The 22,272-nt window shown below is 39.8% G+C and overlaps 1 protein-coding gene across 8 annotated transcripts in view; it reads left to right on the forward strand.

Annotated features, from left to right (window-relative positions):
* Positions 1-22,272, forward strand: part of PLXNB2 (plexin B2) — a 258,438-nt gene that overhangs the window by 225,237 nt on the left and 10,929 nt on the right. For all 8 annotated transcript variants that reach the window (XM_005514866.3, XM_065048907.1, XM_005514867.3 and 5 more), the window contains 13 exons: positions 342-450; positions 2,173-2,400; positions 2,874-3,050; positions 3,512-3,651; positions 4,706-4,806; positions 6,970-7,199; positions 8,837-9,018; positions 9,778-9,844; positions 9,965-10,111; positions 13,356-13,512; positions 14,494-14,594; positions 16,194-16,278; positions 21,825-21,979. In XM_005514866.3, the coding sequence (XP_005514923.2) occupies positions 342-450; positions 2,173-2,400; positions 2,874-3,050; positions 3,512-3,651; positions 4,706-4,806; positions 6,970-7,199; positions 8,837-9,018; positions 9,778-9,844; positions 9,965-10,111; positions 13,356-13,512; positions 14,494-14,594; positions 16,194-16,278; positions 21,825-21,979 (1,879 nt within the window). The remainder of the gene's footprint in view (positions 1-341; positions 451-2,172; positions 2,401-2,873; positions 3,051-3,511; positions 3,652-4,705; positions 4,807-6,969; positions 7,200-8,836; positions 9,019-9,777; positions 9,845-9,964; positions 10,112-13,355; positions 13,513-14,493; positions 14,595-16,193; positions 16,279-21,824; positions 21,980-22,272) is intronic.

Consider the following 22,272-nt stretch of genomic DNA (forward strand, 5'->3'; position numbering starts at 1 on the left):
ATACACTTTCACCTTTGTGTGTGTGTGGTAGGTGGAGGGATTTTAAGAAAAACATTGGAGAAGTAAAGCACACAAAGATAGGCATCAGTGAAAAGCCACAAATACTGGCAAAGCAATTTGTACATCTTTATTCTGCTGGTTTAAAACAAGTTTGTGGTTGACATTGCTGCTTTTAAATGTCATCAACAGCTTCAAGAGAAGCCACTTGTGTAGGATATCTAATTGTCATATAGGCGTTCGGTAGCTGTTTCCAGTGGAATTAGTAGTGGTGCAGGATAAAACAGTCTACAGCTGTGGTAGTTTGTCAATGACTTGACTTCTTTTTTAATTCTGCTTTTCAGTGGAGGGAGAAATATTACAGTAACTGGAACCGGTTTTGAGCTCATCCAGAGTTTCTCGTTGGTGGTGTATGCAGAGCGTCCAGAAGCAGGGAAAATGAACCTCAAAAGGGTAATTTTCTTTCTTTCTTCTCAAAGGAATCACAGTAGATGCAAATCATATAATCTGTTCAAAAAATGCATTTAAGTTTGTCCACTGGGCTTGAAGTCAAATAAGGTTTGAACAGTTTTCTGGATCTGTTCAGGGTTTCTATGGAAGAGCTTACTTCTGCTGTCTTGACTTACACTTACTTGTACCTTGCAGTCTTTTACTTTAAAATTATTTTAATTTAATATGGGTAAGGATAGAAGGATTAAGCTTCTAGTGGTAAACTGGATGTATTTCAGAATTTGAAAGTGTTTGTTTTTGCTTTATCTTTCTCCTTCTTCTACCCCTGCAAGCTTTGTCTGAAACAGGACCCAGACCCAGACAATGCTTGAGTACTCAGCTTTGCACAGTCAGTGCCTTTTATTTTCTCACACCTTAGTGAACTGAGTTGTCTTTTCTTTCTTGCTTCATGCATATTCCACCTATAACATGTTCACAAAAAGCGGAGAAAAATAAAGTTATAAAAAAACCCAAACCCTTCTTTTATCTCATGTTAAGAACTGAGATTGCCAGTAGTCTCCATTTCCCACTATACTGAATGAAGATCACAATTAATTGCAATGATTGAGCATTTAAAAGTGATCTTCCAATAAGAACGTTATAAGACTTTTTCTCATGCTGGCTTTTCAATTTAAGACTGTCTTGTGATCCATAAAGACTTGGTAATATGCGTGTTTTGTATTATATACATGATTCAACTTTCAGAGTATGCTAACGCCAGCTGAATTTGGGTCCATCAAAACCCTATCCTTAAAGAATTTGAAGAGGAAAACCGCCTATATTTCTTAGGCCATGATCTGCAAGTTGTAATTATCTGTATAACCTTAACTCCCAGGACAATCCTGAAGTCTATTTAGCATTCTCAACAGTGTTTGTCAACATTTCTCAGCACCCTCCTTATCTATGCTTGGCATCTTCTCAGCATATTTGCTTAAGTCAGCGTTATGTACAGCACCCATCCTTGGTTAAGACTAGAAACTTTTCTAATCTTTTGATTTGCTTCCACTTACACGGCAATATCAGAAAAGTGGGGGAGAAGCTATCAAATGGCATTTCTCAAAGTGAGAAACTGAGGTGGCGATAGAAATGTTGAAGTGTTGTTGGCTATAGTTCATGTTACTGAATGACTGAAGGACTTTCTAGGATAAAAACATCTGTGTAATTGGGCTTGGAAGACAGGTTGAATTGTTACCATGAGCAGTTGATTGACAATTGGTTAATTGATTGACAGTTGGTTAATTTTATTCCGAAATTTCACTTACTAATTGTACTGAATTTCAGCGAAGTATTTTACAGTGCCAGTAGGAGAGAATCTACCTGAGATACTTAACGGTACAGAAGATGATCTAGATTTAGAACTGCCATTTTAACCTCTTAATCTTGGAGCAATTCGATGATATCAGCTTAGTGTCGTCCAGGGCCATAGAATTTGGTGGCAATGGAAACTGGTTGTAGTCTAAGCTTTTTCTTCAGGCAGCTGCTAGAACATAATGAATCAACGAATTCCCATTAACAAATTAGTTTCCTTTTCTTTTTTGGAAAATACCTCATACTGTGTTATTTCTGCTGTATGGAGAGAATAAAATCCAGTGGGTTTATTTCTACAGTATAAAGTTATCAGCAGTTATGTACAGGAATGAGTCAAACTATAAAATATACATGTTCTTCTTGTCTTGTTTCTTACAGTTTTATGGAAAGGATGTTACAAGACTCAATGAGACTACAGTGGTTTTTTCTTCCCCACCAATACTGGAAGACCCAGAAAACTATAACATTACCACTATTATCCTAATGGATCATTATAATTTGGTTGTAAAAAATGAAAGCCATTCCTTTGCCTATGTTGCAGACCCAACCTTTGAAAACTTCACAGATGGCATCAAAAAACAAGTCAACAAACTTATCAATGCAAAGGTAAACTTGTCAAGAGGTGATGGTTGCTCAGTTTGTCCTTGAAGCGTATATGGCATTTTTCCTTCCTTGCTCGAACCCTTAGCAGCTGTCAGGTACCATACCCAAAATGCTTGGCAGACTTCCTTACCTCTGCTAGATAATGAACATTGTCAGTTCCCCTTTCCTCCCCAGCCCCTGCTTTTCAGAGGTAGTTGCTATCTTTTTAGCCATACTTTGGGTTTCTCAGGGATGCCCTCCCCTGCTGGGCCTGACATTTGGAAATGCCCTCTGCCACAGAGCTCCCAAGGACTGGAGAGGACATCTCACACCAGGAAGGAGTGGAATTGTGTAATTCCCAACCACTCTGCGCTTTTGTTCACTGCAGTGCAAATCACATCTGCTGCTAAAAGTGATCCAAATGGAAAGCTGCAACTTGGAACTTAATGTCTCCCAAAACTTTGCAATGATGACTTAGCCTTGTATTTTCTGTCTAGGGCAGTAACCTGAACAAAGCCATGACAATAGACGAGGCCCAGGCTTTTGTGGGTGACGAGCCTTGCAACATAAAAACACTAACTGAAACGGACTTATATTGTGAGCCACCAGAAGTGCAGCCTCAACCAAAGAAACGGCAGAAGAGAGACACCATCAATAACCTTCCTGAATTCATCGTAGGTTACCTTTTCAATAGAATTTAATATCATATGTCAGTGACATGGATACAGTGCTCCTTAATTGAAGTTATTTGTTCTGCAAAGTTGTTGTAGCACCATGAAGAAACTCCTTGCAGTTCTTTCTTCCCCCAGCTTCTGCCTGCTGTCTTGAAGATGTCACGCATAAAGAGCGGTCCCAAGCTGCCAAATGCCTTCTACCTTCATTACAGAGGAATGTAAAATTGTAGCTAGATAGGCTGGGGATTTTTCTTCCTCTCTAAGCAAAATAAAATTGCTTCATGGAATAAAGTGCTAGTGACCTGAATTCAGTACAAAGTATTCAAAAATGTTTCCTTTCTTGGGCAGTTTCAGCTAGAAATTCACTTAGTAAGAATAATTAAAAATTTAGAGCACAACTGAGAAGTGGAGCACTGTCCATTTGCACTTTTTTAGACAAATGTCTGTGCTTACCTCATTAGGTGAAATTTGGACTCCGGGAATGGATCCTTGGAAGGGTGGAATATGATACACGTGTGAGTGACATCCCACTGCATCTTATTTTGCCACTGGTACTCATTCCTATGCTAGCAATCATCGCCATTTCTATCATGTGTTACAGGTAAGTTCCTTTAATTAGGTGTTTTTTCTATCCTAAAGCTTTCAAAGTACTACCTGATTGTTTTCAGGTCAGTCTACAGAAATTATCTTAGTCTTTTTTATGAGTTAAGAAAGGCAGTTACAGCTGGAAATATGTTTGAGCACCAGTTTGTTCCTCTCACGCACACCAAATTCCTTGGTGTCAGTCAGCCCAGTCCATCCTTTATACATAAGCACAACAATTGGTCCCAGGCTTGCCAGGTGCACAATTGCAGTCTGAGTTGCACACATACATTCTTGAAATGGCAGCTAAAGTGCCTTTTGTGAAGGAGATAACTTATTCTATATACATATCCATCAGCGTTTACACTGCCTCAGTCAGCACTGTAGGTCTGAGCTGGATGGATTTGGCTAAGGGGTCATTTTGGCCTTTCCAGCTGAGGTAAGTGTTACCCACACACAAATTTCATGATTCACGGTGACATTCGTGCTTCACAAAGGGCCAGAACAATGTCTGTATTTCACTTAAGACCTACTTAGCCTGATTTTAAGGTTAGTAATGAGGGCCTCACACTGTCCCTCAGGAGGAAGTGCATTTCACTCTCATGGTGCCTATCAGTGCAGCCGAGGCCGTGCTGATGTACGTGCTGTACAGCACTGATGCGCTCGTGGACCTCCTGCAACCTTCTCAGCTCAGACCCAGACACACTCCTGGGTGGCTCAGCGCCAGCACAGGACATGTTGCAAGTAATCCCTGTTCAGTACATACAAATTGAGCCTCTGTACTTAATATGTGATTGATTGAAAGCATTTGTAACTACTGCTTATGGGATTTTAAGTCACTGGCCCAAGTGTGCTTTGAAGCAGCAGACCCATGATGGTGGCAGGTTGATTTACATGGAATGAAGACTTGGTCCACTGTTGCTGTTCTTCTCCATTTTCTTTCTGCTGCCAGTGTTTAAAAAGAAATACCAGGAAAATGTTCTCCAGTCCTTTGGCTTCCCACTCAGAGCTGTTGCAAAGTAATTTCTTTTGCAGTTTGTAACTTTTCAAAATCTTACCTCTATTCCATAAAGACGCAAGAGCCAACAAGCAGAACGCGAGTATGAAAAAATTAAATCACAACTTGAAGGCCTGGAGGAGAGTGTCAGAGACCGATGCAAGAAGGAATTCACAGGTATGACAGATATTTGCACACCTGTGGGTCCTCTTGAGCAATCAGAAGATGGGCTGGAGCAGCGGTGCTAGCTTGCTAAAACTGACTTCTGGGAGTAAATAATTAGATCTTCTAAGTCTTGATTACTGGCATTGACATACACCAGATATTTTGTTATTGCATGTGAAAGCTGTAAATAAAATAAAACAGGGACCTGAGGGTCTTAAAGAAAATTGATAGTTTTAGTCTAAAGGAATCACAGAGTTAACAACTGGGAAATAGAAACTAGTTGAGATTGAGGCTACAAGCCATTAATGTCAGCAGCCATTGATATGGGAGAAAGAATGTTTTATAGTGACTAATCATGCACTTAGTGTTTAACACAATGGCTGTACGTGCCAAGTATGCATATTAAAAACTGTTTTCAGAGCTGCAAAATTTATTTGCAGCAATCAGCATACAAAGGGATAATTTGGCAAGCTCACTGCAAAGAAATAACATTTTGCCTTGTTTATCGTGGGAAAACCTTAAGCCTGATTTGAGAAGCTAGCTAATTGTTCTGTGTAAGTGTAGAGGTATCATCCCAGGGAAGGCAGCGGGAGGTGTGAAGGCTCAGCATTTCTACATGTTGAACTACTCATTGTAATGCTTAAATTAGGCATCTGAGTGCAAACATTGCAAATATTGGCCTAAATGATTACCATGAAATGTCACCTCATTATCTGAATTATGCTTGCTGTTGGGTCATGTTAAAATAATCTCTACCAAAAAAACAAAACAAAATACATTTTTCTTTCTAAAGAGAAATATATTTTTTCCATATTGACAGATGCTAAAAGGTAGGAATGTATTTAACAGCAATTTCAGGTTAGAGAAGATTTGGGTCATGCTGGAAGCCACTCCCAGTCTTGTTTTTCTGGCATTTCTGGGACAGGGTGTTCTTTTCTTGTACCAGCTTGCTTTCTCTGGAAAACCAGCTCCTTCCAGGTTCTGGACACAAACCAGAAGTAGATGTTTGAATCAAGAACTATTCCCAAATGGGCTTGATTTCAAAATGCATTTCGAGCTATGAGTGCATAGATCAAGGTTAACAGCCCTCTCTCTCCCCACCTCTCCCGTGCAACTCCATACCCATTTGTGAAAGGAGAAGGTGCTTGTCTCTTGCTGACACCCCTTGTAGGGGCTACAGCCTCCTGATGCCTGTTCGATTGAAGGCTTCCTCTCTGCTCCACCAAGGAGAATGTGCATCCCAGGAGTCATCCATTTCCTAAACTCCATCCACCTTAGCTGACAGTAAAATGAAACACTGAAGCCAAAACGCATTCTGGATCCATACTGTGAAACTGTTATGTCAACAGCACAAAGTGCGGACAGACTAAAACACATGGGACCAAAGATAGCCAGGGAAAGGGATGTCAGGGGGACATACAAATTCCACAAAGCTGAAAACCACAAGGTGCTTTCTCCCTTAGCTTTGCTGAATGCTATAAAACAAGGTGAATGAATAAGAGAGGGAAAATTGCCGAGACAATAGGTCACTATATTAATTAACATAGTATTCTAGTCAATTGGCAATATTGGGTAATTGGAAAGCCTTCAGCTAGAATAGCAGCTCTAAAGGATGATTCCCTATTTGTTACCCCTTTTAAGAACTTCAGGGCTTTTGAGTCTCACAGAAATGTTTCCATCACTGCCAATGAACCATTTAACCTTCTTCCTTCCAATTAAATTAGTGTACTTTACACTTTGAACCTTTCTTTCCTTGATTGCTGTGTGTTTTTAAAAAGTACTTTTGATACTACCTAGACTCGGAATAGAGTGTGCACTGGAAAATAAACAAAACAAAAAAACAATATTGCAGTGTCTTTTTTTGGCTGTGTGCTACAATCCTACATTAGCGTATATGAACTCACCCAGATGTCCATTAAGGCCCTTTTTGAGGTAGGGAGCAACAAGGAAACCATCTGTGCTAAAGGCAGTTATCCTCATGTCACCATAGGATTACCTGTGGACATAGTTATCAGGATAATTGGTAAAAATAGCCAGGGAAAATGTGAGGTAAAGTAGAGTTTTTTGTGTTGAGTTGCTTTTTCTCCATTACAAGGCATCCAAAAAGATTGTGTTGCCTAAAAAAGCTGTAGGCTTTTGTTTAAATGAACCCTTAAACTGTATTGCATATTCCAGATCTAATGATAGAGATGGAGGATCAGACAAATGATATCAATGAAGCTGGAATCCCAGTACTGGACTACAAAACTTACACAGACAGAGTCTTCTTCTTGCCCTCCAAAGACGGAGAGAAAGACGTGATGATTACAGGGAAGCTGGATATTCCCGAGGCCCGACGGCAGACGGTGGAGCAGGCTTTGAACCAGTTCTCCAACCTCCTCAATAGCAAATCATTTCTCATCAATGTGAGTACTGAAGTAGATTCACCTCGTCTCTTAGCTAGGCATAGCTGTGTGCAAGACAGTAGGTTTGCAAGCACAACTGAACCAAAACTATTAAAAAGAGGTGATTTTCATATGATTCTGGTTCCACAGTAACCACTGCAGATATGGAGCATCAGAGCCAGAGCTTCCTGGTCAGGCAGAGAGGCAAGATCATATTTCTGTGCCAGGTCACATTGTATGGAGTTAGTCAACATTGCAGGGGCTGTAGGAAAACAGATATTACCCAATCTGGCATAAAAACTGCTGTTACATTTGGTTTAACCTTTTAAGAAATGTGATCAGAGAGTGCTGATTCCATCCTGGGAGTCACCTGTGGGCAGTGCCTGCGGGGTCTGTCCCAGAGAGGCAGAAGCTCCTCAAGTGGCCTCTTCATCAAGAGTGATGAGTGCTCACAGCAGCTCTGAAGAGACTTCTAATTGCTTCTCTCAAAAACTGAGGCTGATTGTCAGACACCTAAATATAGATTTAAGCTTCTAACTTTTTCTTCTGTCTTAAATGAGGCTTCTTTGCCGCACTAGTTAATGGCAGCTTTACAGTTTGTGGCAGATGAGAGCATGTTCCCAGATGTACTTAGTGTCTTTGTAATTTGATGTGAAAGGACTGGGAATTTGGGGGAGGGGGAAACTGATTTTGTCTTTTAAAAAATTGTCACAGAACACCTTTTTTTCATTTAATTAAAGCATCCTTTTTAGGTAAGGTTCCAGTTAAAGTATATAAGCATTCCTTGACTTAGTCCAGTACACTGTGTGTGTATCTAAAAACAAATTTTAGGCAGCATTTTCTTATAATTAGTTTTTTCAAACTTCCAAAAACTTTTCCATTCTGTGCTTAGATTAATATTAAAATAATATTGCTTGTCTTCTTAGTGCAGACAAGTGTTAAGGTTCTTGTCGAGGGTTAAGATTGCGGGGTGACAATAAAACCCTGGCAGATGTGTTGTTAACCTCCTCTCCCACCCCCCCTTCCCCGTTTTTGCCCCTCCCTCTCCCCCCTTCCCACTCAGGACAGGCGATCGGGAGGAAAAGAAGGACAGAGAGAAGAGAGTTGGAAAAATTAAAGATGTTTTACTAATGCTACTAATAAGAATAGAGAAAACAATACAAAATATACAAAACCAATCTGGAAAGTCTCAGCAACTGCAGAGCCGGCCCCCCCAAAGTCCTGGATTGGACTCTGCAGCCAACCGGAGCTGGATTCAGTCTTTCACTAGGCCTCAGTTCGCAGGGACGACTAGCAAGGTCCTCTCCTAATGTCAGCCATGAGGAAAAGAGGGAAAAAGGGACGAGATCCTCGTGATCTCCCACTTTTATATGAAGTATTCACGTGAATGGAATGTTATACACAGTTGGTCAGTTTCTTGGTCACCGGTTTCTCGTCGCCCCTCTCGCGAGATGTCTATCCGTGCTTATCAATAAGTTTGCATTCCATTGCTAGGTTTACCAAAACATGTGTCTGGTTCTCCAGGAAAATGCAGTTAATATGAAGGCTTTAGCTGACAGGCAAAATTCACTGAAAGAGAAACTTGTTTTTAACAAAACCAGGACAGTTCTTCAGAAAGCTGTCATCTCACTTGATTTTGCATTTGTTCTCTGTTTCAGTTTATTCACACGCTGGAAAACCAAAGGGAGTTCTCTGCTCGAGCTAAAGTGTATTTTGCATCTTTACTGACAGTTGCTTTACATGGAAAACTAGAATACTATACTGACATCATGAGGACGCTGTTCTTAGAACTGATGGAGCAGTATGTTGTGGCCAAAAACCCAAAGCTGATGCTAAGAAGGTCTGAATGATTGTCATATTTTTTGTAGTTCTTTGTTTTTCTGTAAATACGTTTCTTTTTTAATGTGGCTGTATTAAAATGCCAGCTATCTGTGAAAGTCAGAAATAACCTGGTCCAAGCATCCTATGAGGACGAGCTTAGCAGGGAAAGCTGTCGAAGGCACAGGCAGGACTGCTGGCTACAGATTTCCTTATTCAAATACTGTAGTGCAGAATGTGTATTGAGATAACTGAAATATCTGCATTACTTCAAAATACAATACTGGACATTTAATTTACGTTGAAATCTAATTTTATTCCAAATGATCTAGCATTTATACCACACATCATCTCCGTAATGAGTACACGTAATCAGTTTGCGTCAGGGAGCGCTCTAGTGTTTTTAACCCTATTGTTATCCCAAATAAATTACTAAAGACGTGGCTCTATGTATGTTGTAGCTTTGTAATCTCTAAGTTATTTCCCAGTAACTGCACAACTGGGTTAATTTTTTAGCTCTTACAGCGTAGACCCAATTGAAGATTTTGCATAAAGGATGTGTTCTTTTCAGTAATGAGCTGAGGTACCCAGGAATAATGAGCAACACAAAGCACTTATCCTAAAGCAAGTACGTGCTCTCAAGACTCTATAGGGAAATCATTGCATTAGGAGAATGCATGCAGTTAAGCATGTAAAAATATTATATTTCAAGCAAGCAATGTTTTTCTTTAAAACTTTGTCATTAAGTACCCTTACCGTACTTGGGTTGTTTTTTTTTCAGATCTGAAACGGTTGTTGAGAGAATGTTGTCTAACTGGATGTCTATTTGTTTATATCAGTACCTCAAGGTAAGAGTTGAAGTCTGTTGCCTGTTTGGTTTGGGTTTTTTTTTATCAATAATACTTAAACATGCTGCATTGAGTATATCTTTTGGGTTTACTTTATTTTATTTCCTTTCCTTTAAACAGGACAATGCCGGGGAGCCTCTTTATAAATTGTTCAAAGCTATCAAACATCAGGTAGAAAAAGGCCCAGTGGATGCTGTACTAAAGAAAGCCAAGTATACGTTGAATGACACAGGCTTACTGGGAGATGATGTAGAGTATACGCAGTTGGTAAGTGAAACCTGATTAATATATTATAAAATATTTTTTCTTTTATAATTAAATCCTGTAGTGTTGAGTCTGTACAAACTTTTCTGGACTACTGTGAGCTGCATAGAAATTCTGGTCATGGGCAGGACTGTTGACAGTTTGACCAAAGCAGGCCTCCAAGCAGGAAAATAGAATTATGGAGTGTCTTCTAAGTGTTAAATCTAAGTTCTGCCACTGTAGAATCCATTTCAGTAAATTCCTTTCATAATTTTCAAGGTCTGTCTAAACAGTGATCGAGGTGTCTGGCTGCTTCCCTTTTCCCATCTAAATTAACTGACAACTGATTTTTGCAGAATTCTTTCACTAACATTATGCTTGAACTTCAGATTGTTTTTCTCCCTTCTTGTTACTGCTCGCCAGTGTATCAAGCATCATTGTAGAGATCATTTTACTGGTACACCAGGATGAGCTCCTCTACAGTCCTGTGAGATGGCTCTGCAGTCTTCAGAACACCGTATGAACAAATTTCTGCATTTGTTCTTCTCTGAGTCAAACTCTCTTGAACATGAGCAGCCCAACTGGCATTGGAAGGGGGTTTTTCCACGTAAGGAAATAATTCCCTGCAGTGATGAGGGGAAGCTGCCTCTGCAGGCAGCTCTGGAGACCCATGTTAGGTGCTTCAAGTAGGATGAAGTGGACATCCCTGCCCCCGGTGTTCCCCTCTGAGCTTCACCACTCCCTGAATCTGATCGCCAGTGCCATGGCCCAGTTCTGTTATGAATTCTGCTTTCAATTAATTCTGTTCACTGCCACAAATTTCCAGCGCTTTTTCAACCAGACTCCAGCACATGGATTCACTGTCTTTAAAAAACTGAAGCAGGCAACCCTTTAGCTGTTTAGGGAACATAAATTCTAGTTTTACTCTGACAGTCTTGCTGATTTAATTCAGGATACAGTGTAATCAATACCAAAGATGCACCGACTGTCCTTCAAAAACCAACACAGGATTTTTTTCCCTCTCTGGTTTCTCTTTTATTGACATGTTAAGAGCCATTTGTGGTTGTCTCCAACAGAGGAAGATGCAGTGACATATCTGCAGTGTGGGAAGAGAAACTTAATAAGAAACTTTATTAAGTCCTGGTTAAAAAACAAACAAACAAAAAAAAATCACAGTTTTGTGTATTCTGAAGGGATGCTGATAGGAGGGCTGATGTGAGAAGGTTGCTGTAGGACTTTCACTCACAGAATCACTAGACTGTGACCTAGACTGCCTCGAGGAAAGGGTGTGCTGGGCAAGAAGAAATATTTTAAGTTCAGTTGATATTTTGGGGATTAGTCGAGTTGTCATCTTCATATCTGAACTGAAAAAAAGCTACCCATAGAAACCACACTGACTGGCAATGCTGGGTTTTTTTTCTCTTGTGTATGGAGAACAAAATTTACTTGCAGTATACATCGTGTAAGACTTAATGGCAGTAATTCTTTATTCAATCTGTTTCTTTTCACAAAAAAAGCCAATGCCTGCAATTAAGCTAAATGAATGCAGTGTGAAAGCAGAAAATTTGTGTATGCAATCAGATGTGGGCACAACAAGCTTACTAGCTAGATATTAAACATTATAACTTTGCACAGTAGCAGTATTTGGTCCACATTTACAGATTTCCCCTCGAAGATTTTATGTGTATATATGCATGGAAGATGATGAGATATATGTATATATATATGCGTGATGAAAGATTATGAAGGGGATTACTATAAATTATTGGGCTCTTTGGCATGATGATGACATTGTTGTGGTAACTGTGAACAGATAGGGAGCATTTGTGCACCAAGGTAGGTTAAAGCATGAGTTAATTAGTTCACTTCTGCCTGAAAGTGAGACACAGTGGGAAAATACGGTATAGAGCAGTTGTCTGCTCTCTAATTGTTCTTATTTAAAAGATGAATCTGTTTTGCATCACTGGTTACAGTGACGTGCTGCATACTGAACCAGCAGCAAAATCATGTCCAATTACCATAAAGCTAATAGGAAAAGGAAGGTGAAATCTCATGATTAGTTTGTGAGTTCTGTCAAGGGACAGTGCAATCATGTTTAATTTGACTGCCGTATGGCGTAGTTTTTCCTCACTGTTTAAAAATACCAGACATGCAAGTTTATTTCTGAGGTTTGAGATGATAAATCCAGGCATTATGGTTGGCAGGACTGTACATATCTGAGAGCTGCAATACTTCGGATATGCCTGGCCTGCAAAGCTACCTGGCTGGGAAAAGGTCTGTGAGGGCTCTGTACTGATTCAGCCGGTGAAAAAAAATAGAGCTTTTTCATAATATCTTGGTGGTTTTCTTGCTTCTGGGGATGTTTCCTGGCCACCGTTTTCTCATTTGCTTTTGTCTGTATTAAAACTGACACTTATTTAGCAAAGCTACTTTTTAAAAAAATTACTCTAGATTTAGCAAATTACAGCCTTTCAAGAAATTCTGTTTTACATTTAAAAAAACACGTCAATACTATCAGAAAACAGTAATATTTTAGAAGTAGTGTGAACACTTAGGTATGTTTCCTGGAGCTATTAGAGTTATTGTGACAACAGTAGCAGTAAATAAAGTCTTCAAACACACAAGATTATATAATTGTCTTTGATATATGTATATATGTGTGTGCAGCTATGTGTATTTATATATATCTAATGAACAGCTGGTCACAGGAGGTGAAGTTACAGGAGCTGAACAAGTCAGTACTCGTCACTTGAGTGGCATTAAATAACCATATGTACAGACCTTGTCCGCTTGATTTGAGAAGTAAAACCACAACCCTGAAGACAGCTCAGCAAAATGTGGTTCAAATGATTATTGAGAGCTCCTTAAATTTGGGCACTGCATTACTTGTGCTTTTCTATGTTCCAGGCTAAATGAGAGGCATGTAACTAGTCAGTGGTCCGGCTACTTTGTTCTTGTGCATCCCTCTTTAATAAATTCCTAATACTCAATAATAGTAGCATATTACACATGAGTAAATCTATTCTGCATCTTTGCTGTTTTGTCATAGTGGAAGGAATTAGCTGGAATTTATGATAGCTGGTTGGCTGATAACAGCAAAGGATCCCTCAAACAATCCATACTCCCATTGTAAATATATGCTGCTGTGCCGTAATCATTGCACAGTTAATTTTAGATATTGTTTGCATTTAAATCACTGAGAGGAACATGTTGAGGTAATTCAGCATTTATTTGTCTTAATAACCATGTACATTCTTTTTTTTTACAGACAGTAAATGTATATGTCCAAGATGGAGGAACCGATTCCATACCTGTGAAAGTGCTGAACTGTGATACAATATCACAAGTGAAGGAAAAGATAATAGACCAAGTCTATCGAAATCTGCCATGTTCTCAATGGCCAAAAGCTGAGAGTGTAGTTCTTGGTAGGTAGTTACTTTTGATACTATATTGAGCAGGCGAAATGTGTTGTGTGATTTTCTGTTTCCAAAAAAATGTCTATAAAAGCCTTTTTTTTTTAAGTTGGATTCATGTTCAGCTGGATACAAAAATGCAGCATTTTGCAGCAATCTTAATATGCATTAAAAATTAATGCTTTCTTACAGAGTTCTTTTTCCTGACTTTTAAAGTTTTGGTGTACTGTCATTAGTGTGCAAAGAGCCTGTTAATGAGTGTTAGCACAAATGTATTCATGTTTGACAGAGTGAGTTTCTCGGGTACTAATTAATGTGGCAATGACAGCATGGACAATTAACTGATGGAGAAGTAATAATGCAATTTCAGAAACTCGTACTGATTTTGACTTACCTTTATGATGATTATTCAAAAGAATTATAACTTAGAGAAGCTGCACTTTTAGGAGATGATGAGCCACCCAGCCTCTGAAAATCATCTTCCTTGAAGGCTTTCAAAATTGCTGTTCTCTTCTTGTGAAGAAAAAAATTGATCTAACTTCAAAGGCCTAATAATCTCATAATAAAAGCTCCAATTAATAGTTTTGTAATATCTTCATTACTGCCTTAATGTGAAAGTAGAGGATGCAATTCTTGCTCTTCAGAAAATCCTAGTAAATTACCTGAAAATGCCTTTTCTATTCCATACGAAGTCCTACTCCTCTATTTTGGACTGATAGCAGTTCTTATGAAGTATATTTGTAGTATTCTATGCAAAGGAATTTATGTGGAAAATAATCAGAAGTCATGTGCATGGTTAGAAATAGTTCATGCAAACTTCTGTAATAAAACCCAAACTATTAAGCAATAGAAAACACACATCGTGGCATGTGCCAAATTGCTTCCTTTAATGTTCCACAACGCGTCAGTAGGTCTCTAAACTGAAACATTCTTGGAGTAGTTATTTTTACACATGGTTAAAAACTGTTTTTTCTCATTTTAATTACCCCTTAGAGTGGCGTCCTGGTTCTACTGCACAGATCCTCTCAGACTTGGATTTAACATCCCAAAGAGATGGCAGATGGAAACGCATCAACACACTAATGCATTATAATGTAAGGAGGTGTTTCAGAGTGGTTGTTCGCATCTGTTAACTGTTCTCTAGTAATAAATAAAATCTTTATTTGTTTTTAGAGAAACTCCTGTGCTACATAAAGAATTAAAAAAAAAATAAAAATAAAAAGCCTAGCTCTGGATCTAGGCAGTAAAAGCTTGAGAGCATGAAAGGCTAGGTCTAGACATATGTCACCTACATGCCAGCACTTTGGTTTCCTCATCGTTACAGTGTCCAAATCCAAATTCCCCTTTGAACATTCAGAAGCTCCTTTTGCTGGGTCTCGTATTCATCTCTCCTTTTCTCTACCACTTCCTACCCCTGAGAATTATCTTTGTCCTTGTTCTGTTGCTAAATAGATTTTGGGTTGGTCTGGTTTGTTCAGCAGACCAGTCAGGAGAGCAGATGTTGATGTTTTTGTACTGTCTGTTTTAGGTTTCTTCCTGTGCACTCTACCAAGCACTTCCAACCCACTTATATTCCCTTTGTATGCTGTTTATTGTTTTCTAACAACAGATATCCTGATTAGGAAATATAGAAGTCAGTTAGTTTTCCCTCAGAAAACAGACAGGTCCAATTCCTCATTATAAACCCCATTTTTGTACAAAGGCCACCCACACTGGATTGAGGAACCTCTGAAGTCTTGGAGATGCTTTTAGCATTTTCAGTGACCTCAGAGGAGGTGTTGATGGGATCTCTTATTAAAGGAGGAGGAGAGGGTCTGTTCTGGATTGCAAAGCCCATTGCCCAGGAAGCCTTTGAAGGGTAGCTGGAGAGTTGGGCGGGGAATAACCTGATGAAATTTAACAAGGGAAAGTGTAGAGTCTCATATCTGGGCAGGAACAACCCCAGGTTCCAGTATAAGCTGCGGAACAACCTGTTAGAGAGCAGTGTAAGGGAAAGGGACCTGGGGGTCCTGGTGGACAGCAGGATGACCATGAGCCAGCACTGTGCCCTTGTGGCCAGGAAGGCCAATGGCATCCTGGGGTGTATTAGAAGGGGGGTGGTTAGTAGGTCCAGAGAGGTTCTCCTTCCCTTCTACTCTGCCTCGGTGAGACCACAGCTGGAATATTGTGTCCAGTTCTGGGCCCCTCAGTTCAAGAAGGACAGGGAACTGCTGGAGAGGGTCCAGCACAGGGCAACAAAGATGATTAAGGGAGTGGAGCATCTCCCTTATGAGGAAAGGCTGAGGGAGCTGGGTCTCTTTAGTTTGGAGGAGACTGAGGGGTGACCACATTATTGTTTATAAATATGTAAAGGGTGAGTGTCAGGAGGACGGAGCCAGGCTCTTCTCAGTGACAACCAGTTATAGGATAAGGGGCAATGGGTGCAAACTGGAACACACGAGATTCCACTTAAACTTGAGAAGAAACTTCTTCTCAGTGAGAGTACCAGAACACTGGAACAGGCTGCCCAGGGAGGGTTTGGAGTCTCTTTCTCTGGAGACATTCAAAACCTGCCTGGACACATTCCTGTGTAACCTCATCTGGGTGTTCCTGCTCTGGCAAGGAACTGAACTAGATGATCTTTTGAGGTCTCTTCCAATCCCTAACATTCTCTGATTCTGTGAAGTAACATCCCTGTGTTTGTCTTTTCAAAGGTCCGAGATGGTGCCACGCTTATCTTATCAAAAATGGGAATTTCCCAGCAGCCAGAGGATAATCAGCAAGATGTCCCAGGGGAAAGTAAGTATCTTATGGCTTCACTGCCTCCCAAAATAAATGGAAACCAATACCCACAAAGGGAATGACACTGGTGTCCTGACTGTGTTTATCGAGCATGTCTGTGGAGCCGGTTATTCCCCACCAGACTATGAAAAGCTTATTTGTTGTGCATTACCCTCTGCACGCTTGTGATGGTTTTCTTCGTTCTCATTATAAAAGCCTTAAATAATGGGGCTTTAACCATAATTGCTGTGAGTCTATAGCCCAGCTTAATAGAAAGCACTCTTAGCAAATATTTCCTTGTATACTTTATTTCTTAATCCCACTGCAGCTACAGTCAAACCATACGTTTCATCTTTCCAAAACTTAATCTCTTTTTCTCCTTCTTTCTTCCTATTTTTACTTTCCTCTCTAAATTTCTTCCTCTTCTTATTAGACTGAGAATTGGATGCAGTTTTCTAGAAGAATCACAGTAGAGACGAGCTCCCCTCTGTGGCATAATGGATCTGTTGTAATTTTTTTATTGCATTTCTTACTACTATGTTGCCCTGCAAACTCATCTCTGTATGTTCATATTTTGTGTTTCCCTCCCTTTGAGCAATATTTCACCGGCTATGCTAGCTTGGTTTTTCCAGGGTCCGTTGGTTGTCTTTGTTCATTCCATTCATGTTGTCTCTTTAGAGGCAGCATTTTCCACAATTCCGTTGTTCATTTTGAGGTTTGCAATCCACTGTAAGTTGGTGTCAGGAGTTTCTTTCTAATGTTTCCTCTCTTTCACATCACTGAAGCAGCTCTTGCATAGTTCTTATATCGCGGTCTGCTACAGTATGCTGGACTTCTCAACGTGAAAGACAACCTGTTAGCTTGCAACCCATCTTTTAAAGCTTTTACTTCTTCTGTTAGTATTCTGTCTAGACCAATTTCCTTTATCTCAAAACCTCTTGAGACACAATATCCGTTACTACCTAAAATACAATCAGATTTTAATGGAAATATTTACTTGTAAATTTATGTTCTTTGTCACATGTATTTACTTTACTTTTCAGATGTTCAGTTTCTCTGGTTTTTTATCCTTATATTCAGTTATTTTACATGAGGTAGAAGGTAGATTTATGGAATGATAATTGTTGAAATCATTCTTCCTTCTCTTAACTCATTTGATATGCTTTTCTGTCTAGCACTGATTGCAAAAGCCATTGCTTTACCTAATAGTTTCAGTCCTTTAAAAAGATTTACTGATCTTAAATTTAACAGGTTTCAAGGGCTGGGCAGTCCAAACAGATTGGAAATAATAAGCCAGAAATGTACATTTTTCAAGAAGATGGGTCTCAGCTGACAGCTCTGACGTATATCACTATTTAACAAAAACGTGCAGACTTCCATTTCATTTGTGTTCAGTGCTGGCCAGGGAATTGGGACTGGCAGAATTACTTGCCATTTACTTCTTACTCGCTCCTCCCAGATGCTTTCTGTTGACACTTTTTCCAGTGCCCTTGAAGGGTCTTCCAGTGGTCATGGCTGCACCCTGCTGCCATCCTCTCACCCCTTTAGTGCAAGTACCTGCCACAGTTGGCCAAGTGCTGACTACTCTGTCACAGCAGGTGCCAAACCAGCATGTCAGCCAAAAAAGCCGTTCAGTTTAATACAGAGGGCTGTGAAGTGCAGCCAGGCAAGGAGCTGATTCCCGGTCCCTGTTCAGTTTGGATGCACCAGTTGCTGAGATAACTGAGGCAGTAATCACTTCCACTATGAAGAAGCGAGTGGACCGTGCAGGGAGCCTGCTGGTGTCCTTAGCTTGCTTTGCTTTCTTAACACAGCGTGGCAGCCAGACTCCCATTCTGGGGTCCCGGTCTTCATCCCCAGCTTGCTGACCTTCTTGCAGGCAGTGGAGGACCAGACCCTGAGGTTTTCTGATTTTGTTGTTTTATTTTCCTTTCCTCCTTCTCTGCAATTTTATCTTTAGCTGTGATTTCATGTGATGAAGCTCTTTGAAGATACATGATCCATACTCCAAGATTAACTCCTTATTTGTTGTGCATGTGACATATAAGGAGTTGTAAAGGAAAAGCAGACTTCTGGGGACACTGGTGTCACATAATGTCTCTCATACATGAGAGAAAAAGAGTGTAGAGAGAGTTTGGATCCCAAAGTATGAAGTGAAGACAGCTTCACATCCTGTCTTACATTATGGTAGTGTACAAATTTGGGAAGAAAGCGTTTCTTTCCAGGCGAGCCCATTTTCTTAAGGGCCCAAGGGTCTTCAGAGCTACCCAATGCCAACTTGTTCTTTCAGAAAGCTATAAAATGTTACAAAGCTTGTACAAAGTGAGAGCCTGCAGTGACAGTGATTTGTGAGACACTGTACGTATTAAATGGAGAGGACAGGATCAGAGGCTTCCCCTCCCACACATACACATTTATATGACACAGGGATCTACAAGGCTGGAATAAATAGAAATCCTATCCTGGCTCTATGAATGAGGCTTGTGACAAAGTGGTTTTCCTTTTGTCCAGAGTCTCTCATTAACTTGCACCTTTTGCATGCAGAAATGTCAGCTGAAGCCATTGACTCTCTGCCAAAGTACCAGGCCTTGCACAGAACAAAAATATAAAACCATGTTCAGAGATGTTGCTCTAAAACCTGGCATTGCTTCCATGCTGCTTTTGATTCACAGCTTCTAACAGGAAGACTCTAGAAGCTGGACGGTTTGACAAATTAAATGCAGCATCTTTTTCTTCTGGAGATAATAAATGCAATTACTAATTTGTATCAAGATGGAGAATGGTTTCAATGATTTCATGCTAGTATTTCTGTACTGAACTATAAGCCAAAACAACATAGTCTGTTATTCTGAGGTCTTTCTCTGGGTTTGTTTTTGTTTTTTTCAATTCAGAATATAAATAGCAGAGGTTTGCAGATCAGAAACACTGATTGGCAGAACCGTGTAGGGCAGCCCTTCATTCACCTCCATGGTGCGGGGTATTCACGGGGGAAGGAGACTGGAAGCTAATTTGCTGCAGGCCACACAAGGGGAAGGGGGCTGTGTTGCCTGTCACCATCTCACTTGTCTCCATCATGTTTACATCACGGTTCATGCCACTGTGATTAGTCAGTATAGTCAATATTTGGTGTTAATCCCTCTAGTGCTATTTTATACTTGCCCAAGGGCCAAGACAAGGAGTTTTGGGAGAAGCATTTGACCCCGTGGGCGCAGTCTTCTCCTCGCTTATGACTTGGCACATAATGTGGCTACTGCAATAAAAAAGGAGGTCTTTTCCCATCTTTTTATTTTCTTCACCTCCTACTTTTCCATTGGGGAAAATATTATCTCACAGAAATGTTATTTTCTCTTAGCAACCATACTGCTAACATGTTTTGTTGCCCCATGTTCCTGAATTTCTCTTCCTCTTTCTTCCTGCTATTTTTAGCAATGAATTGGGATCTTTATATTGCAGAAGTTCATCTGGTTGAGCTGTAGTCCCTACTTTCCTATGAAATAACTAGTACTTCACTAGTAGGCAATTCTGTTGTTGCTAAACACGCACGGGCCAAATTAAGCTGCACATAAAGGCCACTAATTTCAGTGGAAACCCCTTTGGTTGTTTCTCTTCTCTCCAAAGTTAAATGGGGCAATATACCATCAGGAGAGCAAAGAGGATGAATTCCTTTGGATTAAAGGAGGAAGCAGCAGTGTACCAAGCGACTGACATAAGGCTGGAAAATAGTTTCTGCTCTAACTGCGTGATTTGATCTATTAATTTACAAAAGTAAATAACAGGCATTGCAAAAGAAATTCCAGGCTCTGGGCCCACCAGCAGTTCTTACTGTATGGGTGGGTGATTGCTATGAATAGTATCAATTGTGAAATCACAGCTGCTTCAAAATAAAGTGATGGCTTTTATTTCTTACTTGCTTCACATGAACTTCCAAGTCAAATTAAAGACTCTCAAAGGGCAACATGATTTAATGCGAGATTTTTTTATACCTACCTGGTTAAAAAGAAGTAAAGGCCGCAGAAGACTGCACAGCTAATGCTTTTCATGAGGATGTATAAAGCAGATTGAAGCAGAAGTGTTGGTTTGGCCAGGTTACATATAAATGTTATTTTCCTCTGTAATTTAAAATATTGAACATACATGCAAGCTGGCAAACTTAATGTAGTTGTTGAGGAACTTAGTTAATAAACTACTATGGCCAAAAATTTGAAAGGACAAAATTCACGCAATTGGAAACTGATATTTTCTGCTGTAACTGGTATTTGCTTACATTAGATACATATATTAAAGCATAAAACTTAGCAGTGTTGCAAAACAATTTGTGCAATAGGGATGAATCACAATTTTATGGGAAAAATAACTCACATTTTAAAGACGTCAATGATTTTAAATATACTGATTTGGTAACTTCCACTAGAAAAGCTCCATTGATTTTAGGGACTGTGCCAAGTATATATAAAAAATGAGAAACCAAAGAAAGAACAAGCAAAGCCTGGAGGTTTGAAACGAAGTTTGTGACACAGAATCTTTTTTTCGAGGGATATTAACTGCAAGTTAAAACAGTTGTATAATCTCTTCCATAACTGTTCATAACAAAAGATTCTCAAACATAGAGTTTGTCTGAACATTCATGCTGATGCTGAAATGTAAGACTCCCTTCATTGTGCTGCATGATTATTGAACTAAGCTCAGGGACTGTGGCATGACCTTGGTGTGACCAAGCCATGGGCACAGTATAGCAGGGCACTCTGATAAGATGAGCTATCATAAGCATCCAGGAGCTTATTCTCATTTCTGCTATATGGTAACAGAGTTGGTATGAGTCTCCTTGTCTGGTTTAAGCTATGAATACTGACAAACAAATTCTTAAAATCTCATAATGGATTACGAGTTTGCTGCAGTTGTTACCTCTGTCTCTGGAGTTCACATCCTTTCAGCAAAAGGAAACATTTTTCCTCCTTTCAGCTACAAAGTGCTGCTGGTCAGATGCTGATAAACTGAGGTACCATACTTTGAATTCAGCAGTTAGGGTAAAAAAATGTAAATTTTAATGTTATACCTAGAAAAAACAATGATAACATGAATTCTTAAATTGCCATTGCCAAATTCACCAGAGCCGCTACAGCAATCTCTTGCCTGGCACCTGAAGCAGGCTACAGTTTCCCTTTCTGTGGTGGCTGTTGGGTCAGACCTAGCTGAATTTCTGTAACTTCATCATGTCTCTGAGAACTCACAAAGGAGTAGAGTATTGGACCTCAAAAAATATACATACTGTGCATCCATGACTGAACGGGGGTTTCTCTATTGTGTGACTCCTTCCTCTCTCTTTATTCTTGACAAAAGCAAGTTGCAATCCTACTTCAGTGCTGTTTCTTTCAGCTTATGTATTATGGAACATTTAGTACTTGAGTTGTTTATGTTGGACAGGAACAGAGTCATCTACATCCTCTCGGCAAGATAAAAGGTAAATTAAAGCTGGAGAACGAGGATCTTACCTGTATATGATTATTTTCATGTTGCTGATTTGGGTGCAGGGCGTTTTTTGTAATTATTGCAATTATTGTTTCTAGGGCATGCACTCCTGGAAGATGAAAATAAGGTCTGGCATCTAGTTCGGCCAGTAGATGAAATAGATGAAGGTAAATCGAAGCGGGGCAGCGTGAAAGAAAAAGAGAGGACCAAAGCTATTACAGAAATCTACCTGACCAGACTTCTCTCTGTGAAGGTAGGGCTCAGCTGTGCCACAGTTACACCTTACATCTGAGATTCTGAGGTACAAGTGAAGAAAATGATGCAACTATTAGTCATACATTTGGCTGCAATGTTGAATTTGTGTCATGTACATACAAGCTGGCGTTCAGGGCTTCAAGTGATTAATATGCCCTGAGGAACATTACTGGGAAAGACATAAAGTATAACTCCTGATCAAAGCTGAGAACCATGATTTTGTGCTCGTTAAAGAAAGATTTTTCTTGCAAGACAAAGATGGATATTCTTTTCTGTGCCACCTGTTTAGAT

This window comes from Columba livia, chromosome 1 (assembly GCF_036013475.1).
Source record: "Columba livia isolate bColLiv1 breed racing homer chromosome 1, bColLiv1.pat.W.v2, whole genome shotgun sequence".
In the NCBI taxonomy this organism is placed as follows: domain Eukaryota; kingdom Metazoa; phylum Chordata; class Aves; order Columbiformes; family Columbidae; genus Columba; species Columba livia.